The sequence below is a fragment of the Triturus cristatus genome, chromosome 4_2, assembly GCF_964204655.1.
Source record: "Triturus cristatus chromosome 4_2, aTriCri1.1, whole genome shotgun sequence".
NCBI classification, from domain to species: domain Eukaryota; kingdom Metazoa; phylum Chordata; class Amphibia; order Caudata; family Salamandridae; genus Triturus; species Triturus cristatus.
In genome coordinates, this window is record NC_140586.1 from 190662534 (window position 1) to 190679350 (window position 16817).

Genomic DNA, 16817 nt, shown 5'->3' on the forward strand with positions numbered 1-16817 from the left:
TTGTCTTCACAATTAGTAGGGACTGGCACACGTTGCTAGTTCAACTTGTCTACTTTCCGTCATTTTAATGGCTTTGAGGTATGAAGCGCTCTAGGCCATTGGCAACCACTGACACTTCACTACAAGAAATCTGCCACACTTTCTGAATCAACAGGCTAAATGGGAACTCAGCGAACTACAATATCTAAACCACGATGGAAACATCTCACCGCCACTCTAAGCAGAACTTTTATAAAACAGAATGAAATGGAATAAAATAAAATAATCGCCATCTCAAAGTGACTAGAGATGTCAGAGCACCATGTTTAAAGTTATACTGGACTATGTAACAACAAAGGATCCTAAGGTATAATATAAGGTATAAATCAATCTGTACATAATAAATCGGCTGTCTGTGAAATCGAGACAGGTATAGTCAAAAGAGAGAGACCCCTTGTAAAGATCAAGGGAATAGGGTACTCTTCCAAGTAAAAACAAGAAATCCCTCGATCGTGTGGAAATGGGCAGAAACTCTAAGGTGAAATAAAGGGAATAGGATTATGTGTTTTGTCTCTCCTAGCAGTCCCTTGATCACCCAGAAATTGGCTAACTAAATTGACACACTGCAGTCATTATATACACAAATCAGTTAAAAAAATATTTCTTTACATTTATTTGATAAACACATACAGTACATTTGATTAAAAGCCATAATTAGCCATGGTCCCTATTTTGCTCTTAATAACACATTAAATCACAATATACATTACAACGAAGAAAGCTTTAAAATGTATATCACACAATTACATAAACAAAATTTCTTACTAAAAAAAAGGGAAGGCAAACATTCAAATATATTGCATCATCCTGTTATGAACCTGCATGACAGAGAGAATACAAAGAACAATAAAAAGACACTACACTTTGTCATTTAGTACACATCCACTTTTAACTATTTCAAGGATTATACACTTGTGGGATCTGACTCTAATTGTCGCTACAAGTGAGTGCCCGGTGCTTTGGATTGTGTCAATTCCTGTGCGTCGACGCGTTTCGATGGGCTGTATTTATGCCGCTATCTTTATCAAGACCAGTGATAGATGTTTCTCTCTTAGTTCACATATGGATAGAGGTTCCAGCTATGGGAGAGAAGATGTTATGGTGATAAATTAGATAATTCAAGTCTGTTTAATGTCGATTCACTTAATTTTAAAAAAAGATATTTGTTGGGGCTATTAGGACTCCCTCCCATTTTTATCTGCTTTGCTCTGTTTGTAACTTAGTTATCATAAAGGGTAAAGGGTAAATGGTTATCTGAACTCCACGTGTCGCTGCTCTGGGAGCCCACCCTTAGAGTAGTCAATCTTCTCTTTGTGTACCATTTTTTAAAATTAATCCGATGTTCTCACCTGAATATCTGCTTTTTGCTCTACTATATAGTAGGTTTCCACTAAAATAGACGGACAGTTCTTGTGGAAAGCACACGATAAGTTGTGGTCCTACATGGAATCTCAATGTTCTGATCTGGGAAGAGATTATTATCCAAAATTATCCATTCAGGGTGTGATTATGTGAACTACGTTTTTATTATATTATAAATGCCTCACTACCTGGGAGTAATGCAAACAATTGGTTCTCACCTTGTCATTCAAGCCGGTTGTATGTTCTATCTGCTTAATATCCTTACGGTGAAAATATAGTATGCTGTTTCTGTAGGATTGGCCCAACTGATGTTGTCCTTCGTTTGTGCCTGTAATATGTACAAAAATCGAGACAGACTTGGGAAATAATTAGACAAATCCGAGATGGACAAGGCGGGCCTGAGAGAGAGAAGATACAGATTTGAGGGACTGTTAAACAGACCTAAATGAGAGAAGGAGACAGGTGTGGGATAAATGAGCCTGGCCTCAGACACAGACCTGAGTGGAAGAAGTAGCCAGGTGTGGGAAGAAGGAGCCAAGCCTCATAGACACGGACATGAGTAGGAGAAGAAGACGGGTATTGGAAGGAGGAGCCCAGCTTCATAGATACAGACCTAAGTGAGGAGGAGACCGGTGTGGGAAGAAGGTGCCTGGCCTAGGACACAGACCCGAGAGAGAAGGATACTGGTGTGGGAAAAAGGAACCTGGGCTCAGACACAGATTTGAGAGAGAAGGAGACTGGTGTGGTAAGAAGGAGCCCGGCCTCCTAGACACAGACCTGAGAGAGGAGACATGCGCGGGAAGAAGGAACCTGGCCTCAGACACAGACTTGAGTGGAAGAAGGAGCCCGATGTGGGGAAGAAGGAGCCAAGCTTCATAGACATGGACATGAGTGGGAGGAGACTGGTATTCGAAGAAGGAGCCCGACCTCCTAGACACAGACCTGAGAGAGAAGGAGACTGGGGTGCGGGGAGAAGGAACCCGGCCTCAGACACAGATTTGAGAGAGAAGGAGATGGGTGTGGGAAGAAGGAGCCCGGCCTCATAGACATAGACCTGAAAACGGAGACATGTGCAGGAAGAAGGAGCAGTGCTTCAGACACAGACCTCACAGAGAAGGAGGCAGGTATGGGAAGAAGGAGCCCGGCCTCCTAGACACAGACCTGAGAGAGATGAGACAGGTGTAGGAAGAAGGAGCCCGGCCTCAGACCTAAGAGAGAAGGAGACCTGTATGGGAAGAAGGAGCCTGGACTCAGACACAGACCTGAGAGAGAAGGAGACCGGTGCGGGAAGAAGGAGCCAAGCCTCATAGACACAGGCCTGAAAGAGAAGACAGGTGTGGAAAGAAGGAGTTTGGTCTCCTAGACACAGACCTGAGCGAGAGATGAGACAGGTGTAGGAAGAAGGAGCCCGGCCTCCTAGACATAGACCTGAGAGAGAGATCAGACAGGTGTAGGAAGAAGGAGCCCGGCCTCAGACCTAAGAGAGAAGGAGACCTGTGCGGGAAGAAGGAGCCTGGCCTCAGACACAGACCTGAGAGAGAAGGAGACTGGTCTGGGAAAGAGGAGCCCGGCCTCCTAGACACAGACCTGAGAGAGGAGACAGGTGTAGGAAGAAGGAGCCCGGCCACAGACACAGACCTGAGAGAGAAGGAGACTGGTGTGGGAAAAAGGAGCCGGGCCTCAGACACAGATTTGAGAGAGAAGGAGATGGGTGTGGGAAGAAGGAGCCCGGCCTCATAGACATAGACCTGAAAACGGAGACATGTGCTGGAAGAAGGAGCAGTGCCTCAGACACAGACCTCACAGAGAAGGAAGCAAGTATGGGAAGAAGGAGCCCGGCCTCCTAGACACAGACCTGAGAGAGAGATGAGACAGGTGTAGGAAGAAGGAGCCCGGCCTCAGACCTAAGAGTGAAGGAGACCTGTGTGGGAAGAAGGAGCCTGGCCTCAGACACAGACCTGAGAGAGAAGGAGACCGGTCTGGGAAGGAGGAGCCCGGCCTCCTAGACACAGACCTGAGAGAGGAGACAGGTGTGGAAAGAAGGAGCCTGGCCTCCTAGACACAGACCTGACGGAGAGATGAGACAGGTGTAGGAAGAAGGAGCCCGGCCACAGACACAGACCTGAGAGAGAAGTAGACAGGTGTGGGAAAAAGGAGCCGGGCTTCAGACACAGATCTGAGAGAAGGAGATGGGTGTGGGAAGAAGGAGCACGGCCTCATAGACATAGACCTGAAGACGGATACATGTGCAGGAAGAAGGAGCCTTGCCTCAGACACAGACCTCAGAGAGAAGGAGACAGGTGTGGAAAGAAGGAGCCTGGTCTCCTAGACACAGACCTGAGCGAAAGATGAGACAGGTGTAGGAAGAAGGAGCCCGGCCTTAGACACTAAACTAAGAGAGAAGGAGACTGGTGTGGGAAGAAGGAGCCCGGCCTCAGACAAAGACCTGAGAGAGGAGACCGGTGTGGGAAGGAGGAGGCTGGCCTCCTAGACACAGACCTGAGAGAAAAGGAGACAGGTGAAGGAAGAAGGAGCCCGGCCACAGACACAGACCTGAAAGAGAAGGAGACAGGTGTAGGAAAAAGGAGCCAGGCCACATACACAGACCTGAGAGAGAAGGAGACCAGTGTGGGAAGAAGGAGCAAGGCCTCCTAGACACAGACTTGAGAGAGAAGGAGACAGGCGAAGGAAGAAGGAGCCCGGCCTCCTAGACACAGGCCTGAGAGAGAAGGAGACCTGTGTGGGAAGAAGGAGCAAGGCCTCCTAGACACATACCTGAGAGAGAAGGAGACAGGTGAAGGAAGAAGGAGCCCGGCCTCCTAGACACAGGCCTGAGAGAGAAGGAGACCAGTGTGGGAAGAAGGAGCAAGGCCTCCTAGACACAGACCTGAGAGAGAAGGAGACAGGTGAAGGAAGAAGGAGCCCGGCCTCCTAGACACAGGCCTGAGAGAGAAGGAGACAGGTGAAGGAAGAAGGAGCAAGGCCTCCTAGACACAGACCTGAGAGAGAAGGAGACAGGTGAAGGAAGAAGGAGCCCGGCCTCCTAGACACAGGCCTGAGAGAGAAGGAGACCAGTGTGGGAAGAAGGAGCCAGGCCACATACACAGACCTGAGAGAGAGATAGATAGATAGGAGACAGGTGAGGGAGGAATGAAACAGACCTGATGATAATGGCAGACCTAATGTGAGGGAGACCGGTTTGAGAGAAACAATGAGGGAGCCCTAAGAGAATGAGACAGACCTTATATTTATAGAGAGGGAAGGCGATAGCAAAGAGAGCGACCTTGGTGGCTGAACGAGAAACGCCTGGAAGGCTGAGACCGATGTTAAGGAGCGAATGAGACATACCCGAGAGAGAACAAGATAGACCCAGAGAGGGAGCTAATAAGAGAGACCTCGAAGCGAGAGAATGAGACAGACCTGAAAGAGAGTACGATAAACAAAGACTGTTGATGCAAACTCTGCATATTTCAGGGAATTACATATCATATGTACAAAGTACTCGAGCTTCAGACGCGCTAGTGTATTAAATGTATATAAATTACCTGAATAAGAAACCTTTTTTAGGGGGCCAGTACATTGTGGTGCACTGCATACATGCCACTGAACCTGATTCAAGACGGAAGACTCGAGATTGTTTGAGCCCCAAATTGCTTTATTTCGGCCCTCTCCCTCCTAACATCGCATCTGCTTCAATAGAAGTTCATGGGGGAAGTACATTCTCCGATTATGTTTTTTTTAAACTTCCACTTTCCTCTTCTAAAAAGTTGGTATGTATAGTGCAGGTAAATTGACCCCTCCAATTTAGCCCACCATGACTCGGCAAGAATCCGGTTGGGGGGTGGTGGGTAGTTACGGGAAGCATGACTCACTGGGAAATCAGAAGGTTTCGTGACTCAGCGAAAATCAGAGCCAAACCGGCCGATGTTTGTGCAGACTCGCGCTGTAGCGTGACTCAGCGAAAAACGAAATCGATTTGTGACTGTGTAGAACCAGCCAATGTTTGTGCCTAGTCAGAAAATACCAAACACATACCTTGACTCGACGAAAAACAAACTCCTGACTTCTGAGTAAGCAGAACCAGCCGACGTGTCAGCGCAAACACAAGAAGAGGCGCCATGCTTCAGCAAATACAGTAATGCGGAATGAATATGGGCTGGCAGAGACGGAAGAGCTCGGAGGTCTCGCTAAAATAGTCTAGTCCTGCAACTGACCGTCCTTGCCCCCCGCCTTTAAGAGTTGAGTCCGGCACATAAGTGACTCTGTCTGCACTAATATTAGCGACTTTTCGCATTTAAGCCTGGAATGTACTACAGAGAAGCGGGCGGACCAGCAAGTTCAAAGGAGGGAGCTAGGGGTCTGGCTCGACCCTAAGCGCCAAAAGGACGAGCCGAGTCCTCGCGAGATGTGGCTTGTAAATCACATCACAAACATCGTATAAAAATATACATTTTTTTTTTAAATAAAGAAACATTGAATTTCTTCCACGTACGTTGTTTAAAATCGAGCATGTTAGATTCTATTGGTGAATTGAGTGATGTTATTTGAAACTAATCTTTGCTATGCTTAGAAGCATTGCTGTATGTCATCAGGCGGCCTTTAATGTTATCAGTTTTGCCGTGTGCGCAATATAAGGTTAATAGTAATGTTATTCTCGTATTATTTATTGCACTGTGCAGTTGTGGTGTTATTGTATAAGCACTCGTTCGAAAACAATCGGTTTCACAATGTTCTCAAACTGGTCGTTGAGAGAACACGAGGCACTGTGAAGTTAAATGATTTGCCTAAGAGCACACATATTTTGGTCTCGTGAGAAAACTGGGACTCGTGCCCAGGTTTCCTATCCACATTGTGAAATCTGCCTCTGGACGGCTTCCTCTCCTCCGATCTCCCCTTTAACAGCGAAGTGTTCACTTCTTTCTCGGGGTCCAATAGAAATATGACATCCAATCATTCCGATGCCAAGCGCAGACAAGCATTTGCAATGCAATAGGTCTCGCATTTGCGAGAGTTGGAGCTATTTACATTGTAAATGACAAGGCCTTTTATTTGGGTTTACAAAACCTGCAAACGCCATGTAAGCACCACTTGCAGGTTTTGCAACCTCATAAATAACAGGCTTTGTCATTTACAATGCCAATAGCTCAAACTCTCGCAAATGCGAGACCTTAGAAGTATCTGCACTTTAGCTTTTAACATGGCAATAAAAAAAAAAAAGTAAATTCTTGTGATATAGAAAATCAGCCTTTAGCGCTATATTTTAGCTGCGATAATGTAGGGAAAGTGGAGGAGGAAGGGGAAGGTATGAGAAAGACTGTTTTAAGGAGCTTAAAAGAAAGAGATATAGTGTTAAGAGGGTGTGAGAGTGCAAGAGGGGAAAAGGACTGTGAGCCAGTAAGATTTAATAGATAGCGCAGTGAGGATCGGAGAAAGCGAGAGTATATTGCGGGAGGGAAATACAAAAAATAACTCCGGAAGGGAGTGGGAAGAGAGAATGTAGGTATAAACGGAGAGCAAGGAAAGGGTTGCAAGAAACAGAGAGGAAATAATGCAGTGAGGAAGGGGTACCGAGAGTGCAGTGGGCAGGTGACTGGGGGAAAAGCCATTTGAGGAGGGTGACAAAGTGTGGTGAGTGTGTCAACAGGAGCAACTTGTGAAAGGAAGTCAGGGGGAACAAATGAGAGCGCTGAAGGTGGATGGCCACGTCACCCGCAGGGGGACATTAGAGGGGACAGCCCCTTAGTGTGTCCTCACTGCCCAGGGTAGTATTTTTTCTGTGGCCACTTGGCCTTGAAGCAGGTCACTGTGAATGCGAGATCTCGTCTCCCTCGTGACCCCTGGCATGATTTCACTTCCAGGAGGTCAGCAGGGTATTTAGGTGGGCGCCACACCTGGATATTTCTCTTTTGATGGCCAGCATGACGCGTGGTGGAGGAGAATGCAAGCTATGACAGAAGGGCCGACATTACCAAAGGGGCAAAGGTCAGCCTCATTAGTACCTACCTAATTGACAGTCATTTAGTGGGGATGAAACAACCCTAGAGCTACACAGGTGGGGGACTCAGGGTTGCAGTAGGCCCTCCATGAGCCATGGCGGGTCTTACTGGCAAGCCTAATGCAAAATGTGATGTATACCCCATAGGGTGGAGATGGGGCCGCTACATATGAGATCCTCAGGCCATAGGGGGCCATGAGTAGAACGCTACAGTGACCCCTTCATCCCGTAAGGGACAGTTGGTATCCTGACAACTGGGGGTTGGCCATACCTTGCTCCGTGGTGGCACGGGTGCAGCAACCATTAAAATCATTGGGCCGCAGCCCCAATGCGAAATATACAGCACCGAATGAATAATAAGACGGCAATTTAATGCCTGGTGGCTGGCAAATGTTTCAGGATGGGTGTCAGCGGTTAGTCATAAACGGCGCCGCACTCATAACCCGTAAATTAACTCTACCCGTGTACTGCATAACAGAATATGAAGAAACTTGCGACAGTTTACCCACAAAAAAAGTGTGTGGTCTGTTTTGTTAATGATGCAATTGTATTTTGTCACAAAAGTATGTGCGTAGACATATCAGATGACAGAAGGGCTAGGGGTGGAAACGCTAGGTGGATGGCCACGTCACCCGCAAGGGGACATTAGAGGGTACAGCCCCTTAGTGTTTCCTCACTGCCCAGGGTAGTATTTTTCTGTGGCCACCTGGCCTTGAAGCAGGCCACTGTGAGTGTGAGATCTCGTCTCCCTCATGACCCCTGGCATGATGTCACTTCTAGGAGGTTAGCAAGGTATTTAGGTGGGTGCCACACCTGCATATTCCTCTTTTGGTGACCAGCAGCAGAGAAATTTGCCACCTACCCACCCTTCAAGAACATGAGAATTAAGAAGAGCAGCCAATCCCAGTACAGCGTCGCAAGCGGAGTTACAGGGTGATCCTAATGCAAAAAGCAAGGAATACCCCATCAGGTGGAGATGGGGCCGCTAAATATGAGCTCCTCAAGCCATAGGGGGCCATGAGTAGAATGCGACTGCGACCCCTGCATCCTGTAAGGGACAGTTGGTATCCTAACAACTGGGGGTTGGCCATACCTTGCTCCGTGGTGGCACAGGTGCAGCAACCATTAAAAGCATTGGGCCGCAGCCCAAATGCGAAATATACAGCACCCAATGAATAATAAGACGGCAATTTAATGCCCAATGGCTGGCGAATGTTTCAGGATGGGTGTCAGCGGTTAGTCATAAACGGCGCTGCACTCGTATGATCACCCGTAAGTTATTATTTTTTTAAACAGACTTTTAATGAACTTTACAAAGTAATACAAGCAAACCTCCCGCTCGCTGTCGGGCTACCCCGATGAACCAGGATGTAAGAAATCAGCCAACCCGCCAGTCAGAGCACAACAGCATATCTCTCTTCCCACAAGGCATCTGTGCCATAAGGCAGTCCGTACATAAGAGTGGGCCATTATCACAATGCAGTGCAAGCAACAGACCCCCGCTCCCCGGTAAATCTCCCCCAGCAACGCCCCCCACCACAGCCACCCCCCCAAGCATGCCGCCAGTAGCCAACGTAGTGAAGTGAACCCTGAAGTCTCCCGCCCCGCCTGATGGGTTCCCCTCCCACCGGGCACAGCGAGTAAACCAAGAGATCAGGGGGAAGCGTCCTATCCCGGGTCCAGAGTCCTCCCCTCGCCCTACACTCCCATGATCATGGAGAAATTCTCACGAGTCTCCTACCCCATCCCCCTCCCCAGGCTCCCCCTCGCCATCCTCATCCGACTGTTTGAAGAGTTCCAGGAGTGCCACCCATGCCCGGGCCATTTCTAGTGATTTCTCACTTCCATTCCCCTGAGCCATGCCTATTCTATAGTTCCCCTCGCTCCCCGCCCACTTCACCATCTCCCTATTCCAACGCTTCACCCGTGAGTTAACCCTACCTGTGTACTGCATAACAGAATAGGAAAAAACTTGCGACAGTTTTCCCACAAAAAAGTGTGTGATCTGTTTTGTGGATGATGCAATTGTATTTTGTCTCAAATGTATGTGTGTAGACATATCAGATGACAGAAGGGCTGGGGGTGGAAACCATAGGAGAAAGTGTAGATGATGTGAGAGGAAAAGGCGCAGTAAAGGAGGAAACACATTTTATGAAGTGAGAGAGTATACTAACACAAGTAAAGAAGTTGGGGAAAATAATTTATAGAGAGAGGTATATATAGTGTGTGCTGAGTGACTGGGAAGAGAAAGATAATTGGGAGGAAACTGAAGTAAGTGGGTATAGACAGAACATATATATTATCTTCTAGGGCCATCAAATAAGAACCCTCAATGTAGTGAGAAACATGCAGCCGGGGCTAGAATGCCACATTTGACTGAGACCTGTGTTTTAAACTGTAGGTGATGCAACAGCAGAGAGAAGCAGTCGACAGAGTTGTTACGAGTTGGCGTAGGCAGAGAATGGCCTGGCGCAGTGAGAGGAGGGCCACTGGAATTATGGAGAACTGGAGGCTGAAATTATGCGGCAGGGTGACTAAATTATGAGGCAACAGAATGCAAATTATGCAGCAATAATCTGGTTCCTCTTTCTTTTAAAAGCAGTTCAGCACAGCATTATATTACGTCTCACATTTATTATTTACGCGTCTCGCTAAAGTAATTAAGGATTTGAGAGAACAGAAAATAATGAAACATTTGAAACATATTATTTGTCTAAAGTCTGAGTGTCTTTGTTAAAATAACTGCAGTTTTTAGATGAGTGTCTTTGATTTCAAAATAAATGAGCAAATTAAATAATAATGACAAGGGAATCATTCTATCCACCTTGTTTTGATTACTTTTAAGTACTATTTGTTTTTGTTTCCTGCTGGAGACAAAAAAAGTCATTTCCAGGTTCATCAAATGGGGAAGCTTACATGTGCTGAGTCACACTGTAACTTTTTAAATGGTAGTTTCAGCAAGCAATGGCTGAGGGCGAGCAGTTTACATCCATGACGTGTCTGGGATAGGCACCGCATTTCGCGTGAGGAACCTTTAATAACATTTGATCCGTTTGAGGTCGAACCTATTTTTTTGTGTAAAATGCAGTAAATGTATTCTTTCTACTTAAAAAGATGCCGAGGCCCACGTTATTTGTTTCCCTTGGCCCTGAGTAATTGGAACAGAGACTATAGTGCAAGCATTTGTGAAAGGGACAAGCCACAGTCAGGAGCATGGACTACTAGGAAATACGGTGATGGTCTCTGATTGAGAACCAGAATGGAACGTGCCTACAATCTTAAGTGCTGGAGGAGGACTTTACAGAAACATTCCAGTTTAATCACGTATTTTAACCTTAATGACGCTTTGCACTTGCATAAAACATGCGGCATTCTTTGCAGCCGGGCACACCTGTCGCCTCAGAAGGTAGCCGGATTCGCAGCACGTTTCTGCCAGAATTACCCACTGAGGATAAACCAACTCAGGAAGCAGGAGTGAACACACGAGGGGAGCATCCAGAAAGGCAAGTGGAATGGAGAACAATGTGAATCATAAAAGGTGGGTGAGTGGGGTTACAGATTTGGGTCAGGCTAGAAACTGGACCAAAGTAGGGGAAGCAAGAGCGGGCGTTGCAAGCGAAGCAAGAGAGGGCTTTGCAATGGGCAGCAGGAGAAGAGAATACACAAACTTGGAGCAGACACAAGAAAGAGGTGTAAATAAGGCACATCTGACACACCTGCCTCGCTGGAGAGAATCAGCCTTTATGCGGTGGGCAGAGAAAACGGGTGCAAACAGACTTAGGAAAGGAGGCTGTAGAAAAGTCCTAGCCCAGAACCGGAAGGACAACAAATCAAGGAAAAGGAAACCCAGGAGCCTCTCCTAAGCAGCATCCCGAAGATTAAATATCTGATTGCGCCTTTCACTTCAGACCATGTGAGTCAAACACGGTACTTCCTTGAAGTTGACAAGAGAAGCAAGAAAAGAAAAAAAAGGTGCGCAACAATATTTTTTTCGAAGTATTTACTTTTGAATCGGCACCTGCGCTTTAGCATAAGTTGTTTATAGCTAAAGCGGGGCGTGCCGCAATTGTAACCATAGGGGATTTTGTAGAGAAGCCTGCGAGTCATCCTGTCGTCTGTAGCGCCATTGAGGTGGGGCAGCGAAATGCCGTCGACTGCGTTTGTTTAAAGAGTGAATTCAGGAGCCTATCCTAAGTAGTGAGCAGCATCTCTCAGAAAGAATCACTGGAGATTAAATATCCGAGCGCGCCTTTCACTTTAGACCGTGTGAGTCATACATGGTACTTCCTTGACAAGGGAAAGTAGAAAAGTAAAAAAAAAAAAGGTGTTTTCTAAATCTTTTCTTTTGAAGCGGCACACGGCCGGTATAGTTACAGAATGCTGTACTGCCAAAATAAAAAAAATAAGGTAGATGAAAAGGTGCAAGCAAAGTGGCGCCGTTGTAGGAAAGCATGTGGTGCCCGCAGCAGGAGAAACGCATCAAAGAAAATAGTGCTCACAGTCTGCAAATAAGACATACCCTGTAACAACATAAGTAGAAGGGCCAGTCCTCATGGGAGGATACAAATGAAGTCAAGGCCATTCTAAGGAGGGACTAACAAGCCTATTAACGAATCAGAAGCCAGTATTTACGAAGGACAGTGACAGAAGCCAATGACAAATATGGGTGGAGAGTGGGCGGGGCTTCAAGTCCATTCTCGAATACAGCATGCCTAGCAGAGCAGCGCAGGCACTGCCTTGGCTCGACCTAAAAAACTGTCTTTCCAGAAAGAAGTGTCATTTTAAGTGAAAGGACAGGGTGTGGCTAAGCACCTCTATGACAGCAATCACAAAGATTAGAAAAATAAATTGGGGAGGGGTTGGAGTTGGATCGAGGATGCCAGAGAGGATGCTCTGGTTACAAGTCTTCAAGAAACACATGAATTGTAGCCGGATATGAAGCGGTATTCATTGCCATGTTCAATTTATTGTTGAAGCTTAAAATCAGATTTTATCTTTTGCCAGAATGTCTTGAAACTCTTCAAACTTGTTAGCAGCCCCTCACTCTAAAATGACAAGCTTTTGTTTCGATTGACAAAATGCCTGCCCTAGTCCCGAGGAAGGTCTGCGCAATAATTTAGAGCTAAACAAAGTTGACTCTTTTGTTCTGGAGTGGCCTGGCACTAAACAACTGCTTTGTCAGTGTATAAGAACCACAACTCTGATCTAAAATTACACAGCGCCGCCCACTCTGTCTTTTTTTGTGTTTACCAAATCACTTCATGTTATAACATTTGCAGAGCTTGTTAGGTTATACATATGTATATGGCACGTATTCTACCATCGGTCGTTGCTTCGCAACACCATTCGGGTTCATTGCCTTCTCAATCTGGTTTAGAGAATTCCTTTGCAGACCCCAAGTCTGAAGTAGTTAGGGAGTTGTAGTAAGTAGCAAGTAATGTAAGAATAGTTCATGCTTTATTGTCGATAATTAGATGAGCTGTAATGTTGCTGGGTGTGGCTGGAGGTCAGAATGCTTATAATCTCTCTGGGTTGTTTGGCTTGCATATTGCCCCGTAAACTTGTATGTTTGTGTGTTGCTGAAGATACTGGGTGGAGTTTGGGAGCCTTGATATCTGTCTAGCGGCTTTTTCAGTCTGTGTTGGGTGGGTATTACACGTTCTGTTTAGATATGTGACTGTGAGCAAGGGTAGTTTGGAGTACTGGCGCTCACTCACAGTACACACAATACCTGATGAAGTGACTCTATTCCTGCTTTCCTTAAAAGGTAGGATGCCAAATTTGCATCCCCTGAAAAACCCTAGGGTTTCATAAACAGATAACTAAGCCTTACGTCCTTAGCGTGAGAACATAAGCACCCTGTGACAAGGTATTCAACTTGCTTCATAAGCTGAATGCTCAAGATATAGTGGAAACCCATGCGTCAATAACTTGCATTCACAAAAGAAAGTGCGCAAAGAATTAACCTCACGTTTGATTCATAATTAATTCTTTAACAAAATCTTTTATTTTCATTTTTCAATTTTTTTACAGAATTGCAGAATAACAGTAAACATATTTATAGAGAAGGACAAGTAATAACACTGTACGTGGCATAAAATGTCAGTTCTGCTGCCAAAGCATATTTTTCTGAGCCGAGTATCTATACTGTATGTCCAACCAATTTGACATGTAAGTATCCATGCCTAAGCATGCAGTCAAATCAAAAGGATGAAGCAAAATATGATTGATATATATATATATATATATTTATATATATATATATATCTAAACAAAACAAACTAACAAGGCCATTATCTATGTGTCACGACTGGGTCGGTGTACATGCTTTGTGCATATTTCGTATCCAGTACATCCCTACCACTCCCAACATCTTCTCTTGAACCAATGGGTCTGTCCCGATAGATGCCCATGCTTCCCCTCCAGTGTCGTGTGCATATTGTGTCTGAGGCCCATTTTCCTGTAGCAATCCCCACCCTCCCCTACGTTTAATTCATATGGGAGAACAGGAGTAAAAGACAAGAATAATATGTTATTCGAATATCAAATATTCTTGAGGACATAACTTTCGCCCACGTAAAATGGAGGCTTTTTGGTTTAGCCCTGATGAAGTCCTAGTGCAAGACGTCCATTGACGAAACACATGTTGGGACCATTGAAGAATGAATATTTAATATCAACGGGCTTTGTAATCTGAATAATAGTTTTTACAAATGCGTATTTCATTTGCGTGTGCTTAAGGCTCAGTTTTCTGTTTAGATTTGTTTTGTTGTGCTTTGGGGTATTGGTATGATTGAGTGCTGCGGGCAGGCATGATACCCATTTATATGGTATTTCTGTGCAGCTTTGGATGAGTGAGATTAGGGACCTACCTCCATCTAAAACTACAGCACTGGGGACTGAGTCGATAAAACAGGGAGGACCCAGGCACTACTGTCAGCTCACTGGGGTGGATATGAAAATTTAGTTGCAGAGCTCCACAGGACTCTGGGTTTTCTGGCCAGGAACAGCAGTTTTGAGATAGGCCAGTTATTTTTTTTTTTCTGGTCTGCATTAGGTTTCTTTAGCATTAGCCTTACTGCCTAAAGTCTAATGCTAAGGATGCATGAACCTCACTAGACTCATTGAGGAATTACAGTGCGCAAGGAGGGAACAGTGGGCAGAGTTCGCCAAACAGAGGGCTAGCATCCAATATGGAGCTTCGAGCTGTGGCTCATGGGCAATCGCTATGGTACTCTTGGTTTAAATGCTGTGTAAGCTGTTTTGGATTTTTGGAAGTTATGTTTTTTAAAATCAGTTACTACATCATTTGTTGCATTAATAATGAGTGCTGCGAATGAGTTTCAACTTTCATATTTCATTTTAGGATTAATATAGCACTTCATTTCCCACTATCCATCTGCACAGAAATTGACACCATTACATTTCCCATCATCCATTTGCACTGGAAGTGACATCGCTGGATTACCCACCATCCATCCATCCACACAGGAAGTGACATCACTGGATTTCCCATCATCCATCTGCACTGAAAATGATGTTGTGGGATTTCCCATCATCCATCGGCACAAAAAGTGACATCACTGGTTTCCCGCCAAAACCCTTAATTTTTCATAATCCATCTGCACTTAAAATGACATCACTGCATTTCACATAATTCATCGTCACAGGTAGTTACATTACTTCCTGGCTTCTTTGTACATTGCAGGGTGTCCCACCGCCCTTCTAAACAACTTTAACACATTGTTAGAAAGGTATGCGGACATCCATACCCCAATTACAACACACTAGTGCAAACCAAATCCTTCAGCATCCTTTGTTTCACTAAAGCAGTGGCCTTCAAACTTTTTTTGCTCTGAGCCTCCTCTTAAGCACAATGTTTTGAAGTCGGGCGCCTCTGCTAAAACTTCATGGCAAGACTTGGAGAAGCAGAAGGGACAGGGCTTATTAAATCATTTTCAGGGGTGCTTTTTTGTAGATCATAAACAACAATAAATGGAAAAGAGAAAATGCATCAAACGAAAACAGAAATTGACCAAAAACACTACTTCCCATAATTTGGGAGATTTGATCCCCTCACACTCCTCTTCCCCAGTGCAACTGCACCTGCTGCACTAATGACAGCTGTGTCACTGAGTTGCTATCTCCTCTGCCTCTTTGGCCCCTCCTCCCACGCCTGGGCATCACTCCAAACTCGTAACAGACCTGAAATGAGCTCCCACATGTTACCGGCCGTTTACAGCAAGGGTGTCCTCAACCCTAATGCTCGCAAGGATAATGAGCCTCCATGCCTTTTTTGTAAAGTAAGACAGTCATAACTGTGATGCAGTGGACCCCTCACATCCTGGACTCCAGTGCCACTGCACCTGCTTCAATAATGAGAGCTACCGTCCTGTGAAGCGGGCAGGCTCCTCCACTGCTTGTTAAAAATGGTCCTTCACATTGGCCCATCCCCACTGTGCCATTTCTCTGAGGCCTAAGCTAAGGTGTTTCATCTGCTTCAATTGAGCCCTCTCTTTGGCCATTGGTCCGAGGCACATAGCAACACTGGTGCAGGATCAGTGTACGGGGCCCTAGTGCAAGCAAGGAGGGATAGTAAAACAGCCATAACTGGGATTCAGTTGTTACCTCACAACCTTGGGCCCCAGTTAGACTGCACATGCAGCACCATTGATATGTACTCCACTGCTCTTTTCACTAGGCCATCTCTCCTAGGCCTGAGGCCCAAGACAGGCTGCCTGCCCCTTTGTGTTATAAAACGAGGGAAAACCCCTCATCTCGGCACCCTGTTGCTTGGGAACTGTTCCCAGCACAGCAAGAGCCACCTGGCCCCCAATTGCAGCAAGGAATATGGCTCCCCCCTTTTTGCTGGTAACACAACCATAATTGGGGTGTAGTGCATCTTCACCAGCGCCACTGAAACTGCTGCACTAATGGTAGTGATGACCAATTAAAAAAAAAAATGAGCCTGAATATCCTGCCGCATTCCTCAGGACATCTCTTGAAGGATGCGGTCTCTCTCCATTTATACATGGAAAAATGTGTCCCCACAGTACCCCATTAAGTGGGCCATCACATACCTAAAAGGGATGTAAATGTGTGCAATTGGTTACTCACAAAATCTAAAGACTGGCTGGGAGAATATATACAGTTTAATTTTTGGAGTCACTTAAAGATTCATGGTGACAGTTTTATTATTTTTGAGAGGTAAAATAAAAGTGGCGAGTTTTGTAAAGTGTCATTTCTATGGACTTTTAACATTTTTTGCACCAGGTACTGTCTGGCTGCTTATTACTAATACGTTTGTTTTTGAAAGCTCCTGTTTTATCTTAGACATGAAATATTTTTTGTGGCAGTTTATCATACTGTGTGTAATACAGTTTTAAAATAATGACAAACATATCCATGATTCTCCAGTATT

The 16817-nt window shown here is 45.4% G+C and overlaps 1 protein-coding gene across 1 annotated transcript; it reads right to left on the reverse strand.

Moving 5' to 3' along the window:
* Window positions 1–359: 359 nt before the first annotated feature.
* Window positions 360–5739, reverse strand: LOC146833346 (uncharacterized). Its single transcript, XM_085600063.1, has 4 exons — window positions 5437–5739; window positions 1620–1729; window positions 1389–1503; window positions 360–1118 (listed from the first exon to the last, which is right to left on the reverse strand). The coding sequence occupies exons 1-4, from the start codon at window positions 5519–5521 to the stop codon at window positions 1096–1098; spliced, it is 333 nt and encodes a 110-aa protein (XP_085456189.1). The 5' UTR covers window positions 5522–5739; the 3' UTR covers window positions 360–1095.
* Window positions 5740–16817: the final 11078 nt, after the last annotated feature.

Bases quoted from the DNA above. Each gene is read 5' to 3' on its own strand.
- LOC146833346 (XM_085600063.1), bottom strand. From the start codon at position 5,521: ATGGCGCCTCTTCTTGTGTTTGCGCTGACACGTCGGCTGGTTCTGCTT. The intron at 1,730-5,436 runs GTATGTGTTTGG...TACATATTACAG, and splicing joins TTGTTTTTCGTCGAGTCAAG to GCACAAACGAAGGACAACAT. The intron at 1,504-1,619 runs GTGAGAACCAAT...ATCTCTTCCCAG, and splicing joins CAACCGGCTTGAATGACAAG to ATCAGAACATTGAGATTCCA.